This window comes from Rana temporaria, chromosome 2 (genome assembly GCF_905171775.1).
Source record: "Rana temporaria chromosome 2, aRanTem1.1, whole genome shotgun sequence".
Taxonomy (NCBI): Eukaryota; Metazoa; Chordata; class Amphibia; order Anura; family Ranidae; genus Rana; species Rana temporaria.
In genome coordinates this window covers 60,259,852-60,276,247 of record NC_053490.1, presented here as the reverse complement: position 1 = coordinate 60,276,247, position 16,396 = coordinate 60,259,852, and the positions used below count along the sequence as shown (strand labels likewise).

General features: G+C 46.0%; 1 protein-coding gene across 1 annotated transcript in view; it reads left to right on the top strand.

Annotated features, from left to right (window-relative positions):
- The window catches only part of GUCY1A2 (guanylate cyclase 1 soluble subunit alpha 2), a 293,950-nt gene that overhangs the window by 77,150 nt on the left and 200,404 nt on the right, over nucleotides 1–16,396 (top strand). Inside the window, exon 2 of the mRNA XM_040340243.1 lies at nucleotides 1,580–1,641. Within this exon, the coding sequence (XP_040196177.1) occupies nucleotides 1,580–1,641 (62 nt within the window). The remainder of the gene's footprint in view (nucleotides 1–1,579; nucleotides 1,642–16,396) is intronic.

Here is a 16,396-nt window from a genome sequence, read left to right as displayed (position 1 = left end):
TTTTATAATATGATATATTTTTTTGTATGAAGTTTACATGTTATGTTATTCTGTCATATAGTAACACAAGAGGTATGGTTATGCAGGTCTATAGGATTGCCTTGTCAGACATCCGGCACAGCTGATTTAATTATCCCGCACCTGCATGGGGGGTGGAGCCTTTATATGCTCGGTGTTTCAGTTGTGCCGGTTTGAAGAAGCACTGAGGTCAGTGTGAAACGCATCGCCACCTGGGTTCGGGCACTGTCTTTGGCTGTCATTAGCTATTGGAATAAACTTGTTGGAACGTTCCTTTGGTGTGCAGTCGTTCTTTTCTTCTTATTGATCATTAGTGGCGAGCCGTGGCTCATTCAAACTGATTTATTTATTTTATGATATTGGGATTGTTTTCTTCTTTTTTCTTTTACCTTGGCTAGGTTATGTGTATATGGAATGTTATATTTCATTTTTTATATAGGATAGCTATTCCTCTAGTAATTTATTTGCACTCTTTATAGTGATTGCTCACGTGGAGCGACGTTTTCCTTGTTTGTATCTTTAGAGGAAGGTACTACAACCTGATTGCTCTTATTTACACGCAGCAGTTATTCAGTATTGATAATCCATGTAACTGCTCATGCTGAGGGATGGAGGTGGATAGACCCAAGGCTACAGACAAATATAATGGGCCAGATTCTCAAAGGCGTTACGACGGCGCAACACCATTAGCGCCGGCGTAACTCCTCATCTGGCCCCGGGTATCTATGCGACTGATTCTTAGAATAAGTTGCGCATAGATACCCATTAGATCTGACATGCGTAAGGCTGTTACGCTGTCAGATCTTAAAAGTAATTTTTTTTGCCGCCGCTAGGTGTCGCATCGTCTTTTCCCCGTCGTCTATGCAAATGAGGTAAGTACACAAGATTCCCGAACCTACGCGCGTCCGACGCTGAGAATTTACGTCGTTTCCGTAGCGTACGCGACGCAGGGGCAACCAATGTTAACTATGGCCGTCGTTCCCGCGTCGAAGTTTAAAAAAAATACGTCGTTTGCGTAAGACGTCTGTGAATGGCGCTGGACGCCATTTACGTAAACGTCTAAGCAAATGACGTCGGGGCGACGTCATTTAGCGCAATGCACGTCGGGTAATTTACCCGACGGAGCATGTGCAGTACGCTCGGCGCAGGAGCGCGCCTAATTTAAATGGTGCCCGCCCCATTTGAATTGGGCGGGCTTGCGCCGAGCGAATTAACGATACACCGCCGCAAGTTTACAGTGTTCTGAGAATCAGGATGTAAACCTGTAAACCTGCGGCGGTGTAGCGTACAGCACATATGTTACGCTGCCCAGGAGCAACGTTAATGTATGAGAATCTGGCCCATAGTGTACTTGATATGCAAGACATTGTCATCACAGTTTCATTACAGAGCGATAGTTTTGATTTTTTTTCGGAAAAATGATTACTTAAGCTGGAGTTTTTAAGGGTATTACAAAGAGAAAATGGAATTATCAATTTTTATTGCTGGTAGACGTATATATGGAGATTCATTTTCTTGTGCCCTTACTGAGTGTATGTTTTTTTTTTTTTTTATTCCACAGCCTCAGACCATTCAGCAGACGCTACAGAGAACAATGAAGTTTTATGAGCATCAAGTCATTGGGTAAGGACGAACTAAGTAGCATGTTAAAAACAACCCTCTCAAAGTACATGAAGTGTTGGCCTCTGGATACGGTGAATGTGTAATGCTAGTGTTTTCTCTTGTAGGACAAAAGCTTTCACAAAGAGCAGTAATTGCAGAGACAATTCATGGCTCGGATCTGCGTATATTTTCTTTTATGGCCTTAGGAATGGAAAATGATTATAGAGAATGACCTTGTTACACAATATATGTATATTAAAAGCATTACACAAGTTGGATGCAGTACTATAGGAACACCTTGTCCCTGTTCACTACATCTAACATGACCCCCCAGGAATTCAGAATTTCCTAAATGTTGTACTACAACTTCACTCTTTTCCTTTTGGGCTTGTTCACACCAGCCTGCATGCTATAATGCAGGGGTGCCCAACCTTCTATAGAGCGAAGGCCACCTAAGCGACTTGGTAACTGGTCGCGGGCCACAATGAGTGGAACGAGAGGATGGCAGCCCACTCTACTCTATAGAGCTCACTCTACTTTTTTTTTTTTTTTGCGGACCGGATTGGAGTCCATTTACATCTGCTACTCCTAAGGCCCCGTACAGACGACCGAACATGTCTGCTGAAACAGGTCCGCGGACCAGTTTCAGCAGACATGTTCGGTCGTCTGTACAGCCGAGCGGACAGGATTCCAGCGTACATTTGCCCGCCGGGCCTTTTTCCAGCGGGCAAATATTTCCAAACTTGTTTAGAAACAGCCCGCTGGAATCCTGTCCGTCGGACATGTTCGGTCGTCTGTACAGACCTACCGTACATGTCCGAGAGGCCGCCATCCCTCGCATGCGTCGAATGACTTCCTGCGTCGCGCACGTCGCCGCGTCATCGTCGCGGCGACGGCGCGGACACGTCACCACGCTGTCTGTCCGCGCGGATTGCCTCTCATTTCTGTCTCATGGTGTGTACAACCATCAGACAGAAATCTCCGACCGGACATGTCCAATGAAAACGGTCCGACGGACCGTTTTCAGCGGACTGTCCGGTCGTGTGTACAAGGCCTTAGAGGTGAATGGAGTGTCCAATTGGGTCAGACTGACCGTGTCAAAGGGGCCTATGGCTCAGTGCAGGTAACCCGCAGTTTGAAAGCAGTCCAGCAGAGACTATGAGCCAGGCCTTCTCGTCCAACATCAGTGCCTGACCTCACAAATGCACTTCTGGAAGAATGGTCAAACATTCCCATAGAGCAGTGGTTTTCAACTCCTGTCCTCAGAACCCACTAACAGGCCAGGTTTGCAAAATAACTGAAATACATCACTGGTGATATTATTTGCTGCTCAGTGATTGCAGTATTCTAGTCTGCATCTCCCAAAGAAAATACATAAAACCTGGCCTGTTAGTGGGTTCTGAAGAGAAAGGAGTTGAGAACCACTGCCATAGACACACTCCTAAACCTTGTGGACAGCCTTCCCAGAAGAGTTGAAGCTGTTATAGCTGCAAAGGGTGGGCCAACTCAATATTGAACCCTGCTGAATAAAGCCTCATACACACGATCTGATTGTTGGCCAACTGATCTTTGTCTTAAAGGTGTGTGCCTGGATCTTGTCTTGAATGCTAACGGTACACAATTGTCGGGCAACAAACACGAACGTAGTGACGTGCTACGAGGAATTCCAGCTCTTGAGCGCCACCCTTTGGGCCCCTTCTGATAATTTCGTGTTTGGTGAATGCCTGCTTGTTTTTTTAACTTTTGTGTGACGGATTTGTTTACTGACCATCAGAAAATCTGACAGCAGACTATTGCCTGCCGAAAATTTACTAACCTGTCATCCATTTGTTGGCCGAAAGTTGGACAACAATTGTCAAAAGGAGCGTACTAACGGTCAGATTTTAGGACAACAGTTTGTCAACAGACAATCCCCTGCCAACAATCGTACCATGTGTACGAGACTTAAAGGGGTTGTATGTTATTTTATTTATTTTTTAATCCAAAGCCAAACATGTTATACTTGCCTCCACTGTGCAGTTTGTTTTGCACAGAGTGGCCCTGATCCTCCTCTTCTGGGGTCCCTCTGTGGCTGTCTCGGCTCCTCCCCTCAATCGCTAACCCCCTTCATAGGAAGCGCTCTCCCAAGGGGGTTAGCTTGTGGGCGCTCTCCCGTGATACAGCCAGCGGCTATAGCCACCGACTGTATCACTTGGCCAATGGCTGCGCTGCTATCAATCTCCAATAATGAGCTGCCTCAAGCAAGGGGAAACCATTGCGGGAACGAGCCCACAGAGATTCGTGGCTTAGGTAAGTAAAACAGGGGGGCTGGGGGGGGCCGAGATTGCAAGGTGTTTTTTCACTTTAATGTATAGGATGCATTAAGGTGAAAAAACACAAAGCTTTACAACCCCTTTAAGACTGGTGTAGCACTAACCCCGAAGGAGCTGTTGGGTTTAGATTTGGGCCTGCTGCTACCTTACTGTTCCATACGTTCGTCTCAGGGGTTCTCCTTGGTACCTTTGCTTTGCGGATCACGGGTAGAAACTTAGATCCAGAGGATTAACTTGGTTCCACGCTGGATTCCAGCAACCACCAGATAGGCCTACTCTCACTGGCCTAGCAGCTGGTGCGAAGCTCACTAAAGTCTCTGCCACAGACTCGATAAGTTCGTCGGGCAATCTTCTGCCACAAGATCATGTGACTACTCACGCACTTTGTAGAAATTTCTATAGAGTACACGACTCACGGTGCCAATAATCTGTCAGCCAACCCGGCAGCACAGTGAGGTAAAACTGACAGGATAAGTCCTTCAATTGAATCCCAGTGGTTCAGCTCTCTTGACGTAGGCGAGATAGTGAAGGACCATCCCTGGACTAGTAGGCCCCGGCAACCTCCAGGCCTACTCTTAGTTACGAAGCCTCGGGCCAGCCGGCCCCAAGACCATAAACAGCTCACACATACCTAAGGCCAGGAGGACCATCAGGTCAGGATCGAAAGACCCCGCCAAACTGGTGTCCGTTCCTTAAAGCGGAGTTCCACCCTATTTTTCAACTTATCAGCATTCGTTTTAACACTGCCCCTTTAAATACATTTGGGATGTCTTTTTTTTTTTCTTTTAAATACTCACGTTTTTATCTTTGAGTCTCTTATTCCCCCGCCGCGGCGGAATGCCCCCCCCCCGCCGCATCCAGCGCTGCTATGCCTCCTGGGATATGTGTGTCTTCAATCCCAGGAGGCTGGCCTCAACATCGCAGCCGTTGTTATACATCTCGGGGGGCGGGAGGGAGGGAGGGCAGTGCCGCCCATAGAGGTGGTGTCCTTCCTCTTCTCCCTCTCCAACTCCTCCCCCGTCCTAGCACCGCCCCCCCCCGTCCGTCACCACCGCCCCCCCCCCCCCCCCCGCCGTCTGTCTCCGGTGCACGGAGATACAGATCATCAGACAGACAGAGCGGATCTCACTCTGTCTGATAGATCTGTATGTGAGAGCACCGAATGTAGTACAGCCCCGCCTCCCTGTACATTGCAACAGCACGCTCTGCACTGTGTGTTACAATTCTAGTGCAGGGAGGCGGGGCTGTACTACATTCGGTGCTCACACATACAGATCTACACAGACAGAGATGTGCTCTGTATGCCTGATCATCTGTACCTCTCCCCACTCTGCACTGGGCACTAACTGTCACCGCACTGATGGGCACTAACTGTCACCGCACTGATGGGCACTAACTGTCACCGCACTGATGGGCACTAATGGTCACCGCACTAACTGTCACCGCACTGATGGGCACTAACTGTCACCGCACTGATGGGCACTAATGGTCACCGCACTGATGGGCACTAATAATGTTGTCACCGCACTGATATAAGGCACTGGTGCCACTGCACAGATAATAAACTGGTGTCACCGCACTAATGGGCACTGATAATGCACTGGTGGGCACTGACATTTGGGTCTGGTTGTGGTTCTGGGGCCGATGCGGGGTGTTGTGCCGGGGATGATGCGGTGGGCAATGTTATGGTGGCAATGTGCTGTGCTGGGGGAAGAAGGAAGCAGGAGGAACTCAGCACAGGGATGGTGGGAACCCCTCATAATGGGGCACAGCGGGTGTACAGACCCAGGAACTCAGCACAGGGATGGTGGGAACCCCTCATAATGGGCACAGCGGGTGTACAGACCCGGGAACTCAGCGCAGGGATGGTGGGAACCCCTCATAATGGGCACAGCGGGTGTACAGACCCGGGAACTCAGCACAGGGATGGTGGGAACCCCTCATAATGGGCACAGCGGGGGGTACAGACCCGGGAACTCAGCGCAGGGATGGTGGGAACTCCTCATAATGGGCACAGCGGGTGTACAGACCCAGGAACTCAGCACAGGGATGGTGGGAACCCCTCATAATGGGCACAGCGGGTGTACAGACCCGGGAACTCAGCACAGGGATGGTGGGAACCCCTCATAATGGGCACAGCGGGTGTACAGACCCGGGAACTCAGCACAGGGATGGTGGGAACCCCTCATAATGGGCACAGCGGGTGTACAGACCCGGGAACTCAGCACAGGGATGGTGGGAATCCCTCATGAAGGGTTCCCACCATCCCTGTTCTGTACTGACTTCCTGTGGCTGTACTCCTGCTGTGCCCATTATGAGCGTACGAATCCGAATTGAGTTTCGGGCACAAAATACGAAATAACGGCTAATAATGCGAAACGGAACTAAACAAAATGAATTTATTGACAGTGCACATGTCTGGCATATGTATACACACCACATATATAACAAGAGATATATATCATCTTGTTATGTAGATATATCTGCACAGGAACAAATTATTTATTATATTTACTGGTTCCTGGAAGGAGGAGGGGAGGAGGGGAGGGGAGGTTTGCATAGATAAGGGGCGGTAACTTCCTCTGACACTCCCGTTGCTATTGAAACCTGATCTGAAACCATTACACTGCTTGTACAACACTGAGCATGTGCGAGGCTGAAATCCAGGAAGTCATACAGTCTGGCATCATGATGCCCACACTTAAGATGGCCCCAGTCAATTTCTGTTTTATAAAGTGTCTAAATGCTGTAACAACCTAACAAAACGGACCTTAGTTTACAGACTAACTGTAGTAGAATACATTAAGCTTGTGTATTACAGGGGTATTCATATTTAAAAAGTTTTTATTTTTAAAATTGTGGCCGGAACTCCGCTTTAAGTAACCTCTCCCAGAATGCACAGCTGGGTTGACAACACCCCCTGAGCCACTTCTGGAAAGAGGTACCCAATTCATCCAGCCTGTTGCCTTTCCAACCTTGACCTGCGGTGACAGCGACACCCACCGTCAAGGGGAAAATCATGCAACCCAGCTGAACTGAAACAGAACCGTCAATTTAACATAATCCTTCTGAGCCAAACTACCGCTGAGACAACTATAATTTAACACATAGCGCCCCCTCAATGGGAGCAAGGCGCTACACTGGGATGCCATTAAAGTTCATGTGCGTGGAAAGGCAGGCGTCCCAATACTTTTGGTAATATATAGCTAGATTCAGGTACGGCGGCACATCTTTCAGGTGGCGTAGTGTATCGTATTTACGCTACGCCGCCGTAAGTCAGAGAGGCAAGTGCTGTATTCACAAAGCACTTGCCTCCTAAATTACGGCGGCGTAGCGTAAACGGGGCCGACGTAAGCGCGCCTAATTCAAATGAGGATGAGGGGGGCGTGTTTTATGTAAATGGGTGGTGACCCGACGTGATTGACGTTTTTTACGAGCGGCACATGCGCCGTCAGTGTACATATCCCAGTGTGCATTGCTCCAAAGTACGCCGCAAGGACGTATTGGTTTCGACGTGAACGTAAATGACGTCCAGCCCCATTCACGGACGACTTACGCAAACGACGTAAAATTTTCAAATTTCGACGCCGGAACGACGGCCATACTTAACATTGACTAGGCCAGCTATTTGTTCGACTAACTTTACGCCGGAAAAAGCCGTACGTAAACAACATAAAAAAATGCGCCGGGCGCACGTACGTTTCTGAATCGGCGTATCTAGTCATTTGTATATTCTACGCCAAACTCAACGGAAGCGCCACCTAGCGGCCAGCGTAAATATTGCACCCTAAGATACGACGGCGTAGGAGACTTACGCCGCTCGTATCTTAGCCTAATTTAAGCGTATCTGGTTTCCAGAATACTCTTAAATTTAGGACGGAGTAGATTCAGAGTTACGACGGCATATCTACTGATACGCTGGCGTAAAGCTTTCTGAATCCAGCTAATAGTGCATGTACACTGCAGCAGATTCAGACAGATTCTGAGGAACTGCTGTGATCTACATTAAAGGTAACTGAGAACCACATGTGGCTCCTAAGCTACTGGCTCAGATCACTGTTGCAAAGTCCATATTGTTAATTATGTTATATATCTCCCCTTTTTGTTCCTTCCTACAAATTGAGCACATGTTGTGTCTGTTCTCAAAGGGTTAAATACATATATAATATTTTATTGTAAATCTCATTAACTCCTCTTGAATTGGAAACTCTTATTGATTTGTCCACTCAGTGACCTACCAAATTAAGTTAAGTCTACTTACTGCATAGAGCCGTAATCTTTTTATGTGGAAAGGAACAGGCTGAGTTAAACCCCACTGGAAATAAATTGACAAACCTTTTGCAGGCAAAGATTAATTTAGTGAGATGAATCGGAAAATAAAAGATCAGAGAAGGGTAAAAACATTAATTTGCCGTGCATTCACTCCGAGTAGAAAAGGAATTGATACAATATTTGTCTGACCTCCTAAAGCACTTCAGCTTTGAATTATGCATTCACTTACTTGAATTACTGTTCATTACTCAAGTGTTGTCCAACTTTTTTTTTCAAGTGTGTGCAGAGCTGAATTAATGGAGAAGTTCAGGTTAGGGTAATGCATTGCAAACAAGTCAAAGACAAAGGGCTAGATTCAGGTAGCCGGGCGCATTGTTACGGCGGCGTAGCGTATCGTATTTACGCTACGCCGCCGTAAATCAGAGAGGCAAGTGCTGTATTCACAAAGCACTTGCTTCCTAAGTTACGGCTGCGTAGCGTAAATGGGGCCGGCGTAAGCACGCCTAATTCAAATGAGGATGAGGGGGCGTATTTTATGTAAATGGGTGGTGACCCGACGTGATTGACGTTTTTTACGAACTGCGCATGCGCCGTCCGTGTACATATCCCAGTGTGCATTGCTCCAAAGTACGCCGCAAGGACGTATTGGTTTCGACGTGAACGTAAATTACGTCCAGCCCTATTCGCGAACGACTTACGCAAACGACGTAAAAAATTCAAAATTTGACGCGGGAACGACGTCCATACTTAACATTGCGTACGACTCATAGAAGCAGGAGCAACGTTACGGCGGAAAAGCCTTACGCAAACGACGTAAAAAAATTCCGCCGGGCGCACGTACGTTTGTGAATCGGCGTATCCAGTGCATTTGCATATTCTATGCTGAAATCTACGGAAGCGCCCCTAGCGGCCAGTGTAAAATTGCACACAATTATACGCCGGCGTATTCAAGTTACGTCGGCGGAGAAAACCTATTTTTTCAACGTATCTGCCTTTGAGAATCGGCGTAAAGATACGACGGCACAGATTTGAAATTACGGCGGCGTATCTGGAGATACGCCGCCGTATGTTGTTGCCGAATATAGCCCAAAGGGCTAGATTCAGAAAGATGAGCGCATCTTTCTGCGGCGTAACGTATCTCCGATACGTTACGCCGCTGTAACTTTGGGCGCAAGTTCTGTATTCAGAAAGAACTTGCGCCCTTAGTTATGGCGGCATAACGTATGTGTGGCGGCGTAAGACCGCCTAATTCAAATGGGGATGTTGGGGGCGTGTTTTATTTAAATTTCACTTGACCTTGAAGTTTTTTTTGAACGGCGCATGCGCCGTCCGTAAAATATCCCAGTGTGCATTGCTCCAAAGTACGCCGCAAGGACGTATTGGATTCGACGAGAACGTAAATGACGTACAGCCCTATTCTTGAACGACTTACGCAAACGACGTTACATTTTCAAAACTCGGCGCGGGAACAACGGCCATACTTAACATTAGCTACGCCTCATATAGCAGGGGTAACTATACGCCGAAAAAAGCCTAACGTAAACGATGTAAAAAAATGCGCCGGCGGGATGTACGTTTCTGAATCGGCGTAAATACCTAATTAGCATATTCCTCGCGGAACTATACGGAAGTGCCATCTAGCGGCCAGCGTGAATATGCAGCCTAAGATACGATGGTGTAAGACACTTACACCAGTCGGATCTTAGGGAAATCTATGCGTAACGGATTCTCTGAATCAGGCGCATAGATACGACAGCCCGCACTCAGAGATACAACGGCGTATCCGGAGATACGCCGTCGTATCTCCTATCTGAATCTTGCCCAAAGTTCCTAATAGACATGATTTAAAGGGAAATTTTGTTCTACATCATTTTGGTGTCCAATAACACAAATGCACCTATAATAACACTATAATCCCCCTTCAGATTCTCGCAGAAGATGCAGCCTATCTGCTCAGTATATCAGTTTTTATCCAGAAATGACCGTAGTCTATCAGAGGACTCTGATGTGGTGCTGGAACACTACAGGTTCCTTGCTACTAAAGCTGCACGATTAATCGTTAAAAAATCGCAATCTCGATTCAACCACCCTCACGGTGCTGAATCACCTGATTCCTCCTGAAAATAGTCTCTCCTTCAACTGTGGCAACTACTTGGTTCTTCATCCGGCAGAACCCCTGCAACTTGGTTGGGCTCCAAGCCTGGAGCCCTAACCCTGCGCTGCTTGCTTTCAACCTGGATAGACCTCAGACCGCCTAGCAGCCAGGTACTCTTGGATAGGCCTCAGGAGCCAGGAGCTTTTCAACACACGTCCACCCGGACAGCCTTCCACAGAAACCCGATCACCTGACTCCTCCCGAATAACTCATCCACCCCTAGTCCGGATTTACTATGGCCTTGCCCATCTAATGTCCCAGTTAACAACACCACCTAGTGACAGAAGAGAGAGGTGCATGAAACCCAGATTTAGGGAAAGGTCAGTGGATCTCCCTAAAGCCTCGTACACCCGATCAGTCCATCCGATGAGAACGGTCTGAAGGACCGTTGTCATCGGTTAGCCGATGAAGCTGACTGATGGTCCGTCGCGCCCACACACCATCGGTTAAAAAAAACGATCGTGTCAGAACGCGGTGACGTAAAACACAACGACGTGCTGAAAAAAACGAAGTTCAATGCTTCCAAGCATGCGTCGACTTGATTCTGAGCATGCGTGGATTTTTAACCGCTGGTTGTGCCTACTAACGATCCGTTTTTACCTATCGGTTAGGAATACATCGGTTAAATTTAAAGCAAGTTGCCTTTTTTTTAACCGATGGTTAAATAACCTATGGGGTCCACACACGATTGGTTTTGACCGATGAAAACGGTCCATTAGACCGTTGTCCTCTGGTTAACCTATCGTGTGCACGAGGCCTAACAATCAGCCAGGCTGGTTACCACCTAGCAAACTACCGTATTTATCGGCGTATACCGCTCACTTTTTTCCCCTTAAAATAAGTGGAAAATCGTGGGTGCTCGATATACGCCGATGCCCGCTTCCCGCACTCAGTTTGAATGCCTGCGCCGACATATACCGAGTGCAGTACCCTCGGCTACATTCGGCCAGGCTCGGCTTCGCTCGTGCTCACGCATAAACGTCACAGAGCGTGAGCACGAGCGAAGCCGAGCCTGGCCAAATGTACCCGAGGGTACTGCACTCGGTATACGTCGGCGGAGGCGTTCAAACTGAGGGCAGGAAGCGGCGATTCGACGGGGAGACGGCGCGGGAGAAGCCGGGAGGACACCACCGAAGTCGCAGACGGACGCCAGACCCGACGAGGAGGACACCACCGAAGCTGCAGATGGACCCGACGAGGAGGACACCACCGAAGCCGCAGACGGACGCCGGACCCGACGAGGAGGACACCACCGAAGCTGCAGATGGACCCGACGAGGAGGACACCACCGAAGCCGCAGACGAACGCCGGACCCGACGAGGCCACCGATGGACGCCGCGCAAGACACCAAACCTGTAAGTAAAATGTTTTTTTTACAGGAATGCGGGTCCACATTAGGGATGCGCGCTATACGCCGGATCGCGCAATACCCCGATATATACAGTAAATTTGCCAGCAACCCTACCTAAGACCATGGTGCTACATCTACATAACACAGAAATCTTTAAATTGTGCGTCATCTGATTTTCCCATTCGACTATCATACAAACTAGTGAGTATCTTGTGACAAAAGGTTGTTAGGAGTCCCTTCCGTATAGGAGCTTTGATTGGCAGAAGGCCGAGTGAGAGTCAGATACCTAAATCATATAAGTTCCTTTTCAGACTTGAGTAAATCTGCGGAAACCGCTGGAGCAGGAAGAGACTCACTTTGTAAGTAAAAATGGAGAGAATTACATTATTTATTACCATTGCCGGCTGCTGCGGAATAAAATATAGGTTCCAAAGCATCATGGGAATTGAGTTGTTTCATCTCTGAACAGTGCAGGTATGTCTTCTGTACACAGTGAAAAGTATAATTATCTTCAAGAAGACATTTGTTACAGGTCAGGACCCCAAACATATAGTAAATGTTCTGGATTTGAAGGGCGAACCTGTTCAGAATTTCAACTCTGAACATCTGACCAAAACTGCAGCTACCATTAAAGCAGAACTCCAGATAAACAGGAAAAATATATAGATGACATAGGTGTGCGCAGCCTATGGCATTAGGGTGTGCACCCATAAGCTCAAAAACACATGTGTGCGTTTGTGTCTACATATATATATATATATATATATATATATATATATATACTGTATATATATATATATATTAACCTCCCTGGCGGTCTTCCCGAGACTGACACGGGGTTAGATTTTCTTGCTACTATCGGTAACCCCGTGTCAGTCACGGGCTTGCCTCGCTAGATCCACAGACACTTTTTACTTACCTTGTCCCTGGATCCAGCGATGCCACCGCGCTGTGTGAGCGAGCAGGACCTCGCTCGATTCACATAGTGCCTCCGTGTGACGCCGATCTCCGTTCCCTGCGACGTTACGACGCACGGGGACGGAGAACGGCGCCAAATTCAAAAAGGTAAACAAACACTATACACACAGTATACTGTAATCTTATAGATTACAGTACTGTATGTAAAAAAAACACACCCCCCCTGTCCCTAGTGGTCTGCCCAGTGTCCTGCATGTCATTTTATATAATAAAAACCTTTTTTTCTCCCTGCAAACTGTAGATTGTCCATAGCAACCAAAAGTGTCCCTTTATGTCAAAAATAGTTTTAGATCAGCTAAAAAACAGCGATAATAAATTATAATCACTTGCAGAATTGTGCGATAGCGATTTGTGGGGAAATTCGTCATAAAAAAATAAAAGTAATGACAGCGACAATTCTGCAACTGAGCAAATTTCAGTGATTTTGATTTGATTACATTATTGAATAATTTTTATTATAATTATATTATTATTTGTTATAATTATTTATAATTATTTATTATATTATAATTTATAATTTTGTTTTTAAAAAAATGTAATACACGGGATGCCTATTAGAATCTTGTTTGGTCAGATTTAAGTGAGTTATTTCTAAAAATTACAGACCTACAATATAAAACGCCAAATTTCCTTGCAAATAATGGTACCGCTTTTAGCATGTTTTTTCTGAAAGAATCATACCGCCAGGGAGGTTAATAAAACCCCTTCACATTGATCTCCCTGCCGATACAGTGAAAGAGAAGAGCATAAACACTTATAGCAGAGCCCGTAAGAAGGAGATCTTTCCCATGTTCCTGCTGCTACACAGAGTAATAACACTTATGTGCATGGGGTGATTAGGGTGTGCCTGGGCACACCCGGCACACCCTGTGCGCACGCCTATGATAGATGACATACATTTAAAGTGGTTCTAAATTCAACAGTTTTTTTTTTTACCTTAATGCATTATCCCACAGGAGACTGTAGTCCATCCAGTCCTGAGATTTACACAACTCTGCTATGCATCACAGCCCTGCCTGGCAGGAGAAAAGACCTGATATTTCTTTGCTGCTGTTAAAGGGGTTGTAAAGGTTCGTTTTTTATTTTCTAAATAGGTTCCTTTAACCACTTGCTTACTGGGCACATATACCCCTTCCTGCCCAGGTGAAATTTCAGCTTTCAGCACTGTCACAATTTAACTGACAATTGAGCGGTCGTGCAATGTGGCTCCCAAACAAAATTGACGTCCTTTTTTCCCCACAAATAGAACTTTCTTTTGGTGGTATTTGATCATCTTTACGCTTTTAATTTTTTTCGCTATAAACAAAAATAGAGCGTCAATTTTGAAAAAAAAAACACTTTTTTTTACTATAATATCCAAAAAAAAAAATTCTCAGTTTAGGCCGATACGTATTCTTCTACATATTTTTGGTAAAAAAAAATAAAAAAATCGCAATAATCGTATAGTGATTGGTTTGCGCAAACGTTTTAGCATCTACAAAATAGGCGATTGAATTATGACATTTTTTTTTTTTTTTTACTAGTAATGGCGGCGATCTGCCATTTTTGTCAGGACTGCCATATTACGGCGGACACATCCGACACTTTTGACACATTTTTGGGACCATTCACATTTATACAGCGAACAGTGCTATAAATATGCACTGATTACTGTATAAATGTGACTGGCAGGGAAGGGGTTAACACTAGGGGGCGAGGAAGGGGTAAATGTGTACCCTGGGCATAGGCGTGTGCACAGGGTGTGCCAGGTGTGCCTGGGCACACCCTAATCACCCTGTGTGGTGCAGATTGCATGAAAATATACTGCGTTAATATGCAGTAACGCACAGAAAAATACAGCATTAAATGGCACATAACACACCGAAATATATAACGTTAAACGTGCACTAATGTACAGAAATATGCTGCATTAAACGTGCAGTAACACGCTGGAATATACTGCTTTAAACATGCAGTAACGTAAAGAAATAGACCCCTGATATTTCACCAGAGCTCCCTAATGGGACTCCTAAAATAAAATAAATATATAATAAAAATAAAAAACTACTAACACTGTCCACTGCCCTACTGACACCAATCTCTGCCCTACTGACACCGTCCACCGCTCTGCTGACACCATCAGTATACTGTATATACACATGCAAATATGTTTGAGATTTGGGGTGCACACCCTAATGCAATAGGCTGCGCACACCTATGACCCTGGGAGTGATTACTGTGGGGGGAGGGGACTGACTGGGGGAGGTGACCGATGGTTGGCCCTATATACAAGGGACACACCATCGGTCTCCTCTCCCTGACAGGACATGGATCTCTGTGTTTACACACAGAGATCCACGTCCTTGTCTCTGTGACTGCCAATCGCGGGTGCCTGGCGGACATCGCGGTCGCCAGGCACGTGCATCGGCACCTGAGTGACGCGGCGTGTGCGAGCCCCCCAGCGGCGGGAGGCCGTATATTGACGGCCTCCCGGCATTTGAGAGCCACCTTGTGGCCATAAAAAGATGAGGGGCGGATGGGAAGAGGTTAAGCTAGTGCATTGTTGGTTCACTTACCTTTTCCTTCGATTTTCCTTCTAAATTTTTTTTTTCTTTGTCTGAATTTTCCACCTGTTTCTCCTCAGTAAACTTGCCACCATCATCCGAGTGGTGGCTAGTCAGCCAGAACAGCTTACTGAGCACATTACTAAGAGCCGGTTCACACTGGGGCGGCACGACTTTGGGGGCGACTCGGCAAGGCGTGCTGAAGACGACTTCAGAGGCGACTTGCAAAATGACTTCTGTATAGAAGTCAATGCAAGTCGCCCCGAGTCGCCCCCAAAGTCATACAAGAACCTATTTCTAAGTCGTAGCGACTTGCGTCGCTCCTATTAGAACGGTTCTATTGAATATAATGAGACGCAACTTGTTAGGCGGCTGAGTTGCCTGACGAGTCATCCCAGTGTGAACTAGTGTTGCTCACGAATATTCGCATTGCGAATATTCGGCTCGAATATAGCATATTCGAGAAATCGCGCTATATTTCGAATTTCGCGGTGAATATTCGCAATTCCGAATATTCGCATTTTTTCAATTTGATTTTTAAAACAGATCACATCCTATCGACGTCTAAAAGCATTGCTGGTATGATTAGAGACCCTGGGCAGAGTAGCTAAGCTGAGGCGATCCTTTTATGTTGCCAAATTGAAAAAAAAAATATTGCGATTTTTCGCTATTGCGAATGCGAAAATAATTGCGAATTTTCGATAACTGTGGTAGGAGAACTCTGATTGTCTCTGATGCAAAAGGGGGGGGCTTTGTGTATGTGTATGTTATGAATATTTGTATGTTTGATATTATTATTTTTTGTAAGAAGGAAAAAATTGCGCATACCTTAAAAAAGGGGAGAATACAGCAGCAACTCAAAAATGTTATACAACATAAATTAATACAAGACAGAAAATGGAGTCGCTCTACAAGAATAAAAAATATGTCTAGTGACAAGACATGTGGGCAAATTATAAAATAAGCAAGCGCAAATAACTTGTGAAATATACAGTGAAACAAATATATAAAGAAATATAGTCCCAATAATAGAAAAATAATCTTTCATAAAAATGTCTTTGATATGTGAAGTGAAAAAAAGTCCAAAGCATGCAGCATGAACGTGTTCAATCTTTAAGGTGTTTGATTGACAAACGGCTGTGACAGATGGATAGAGTAAAGAATC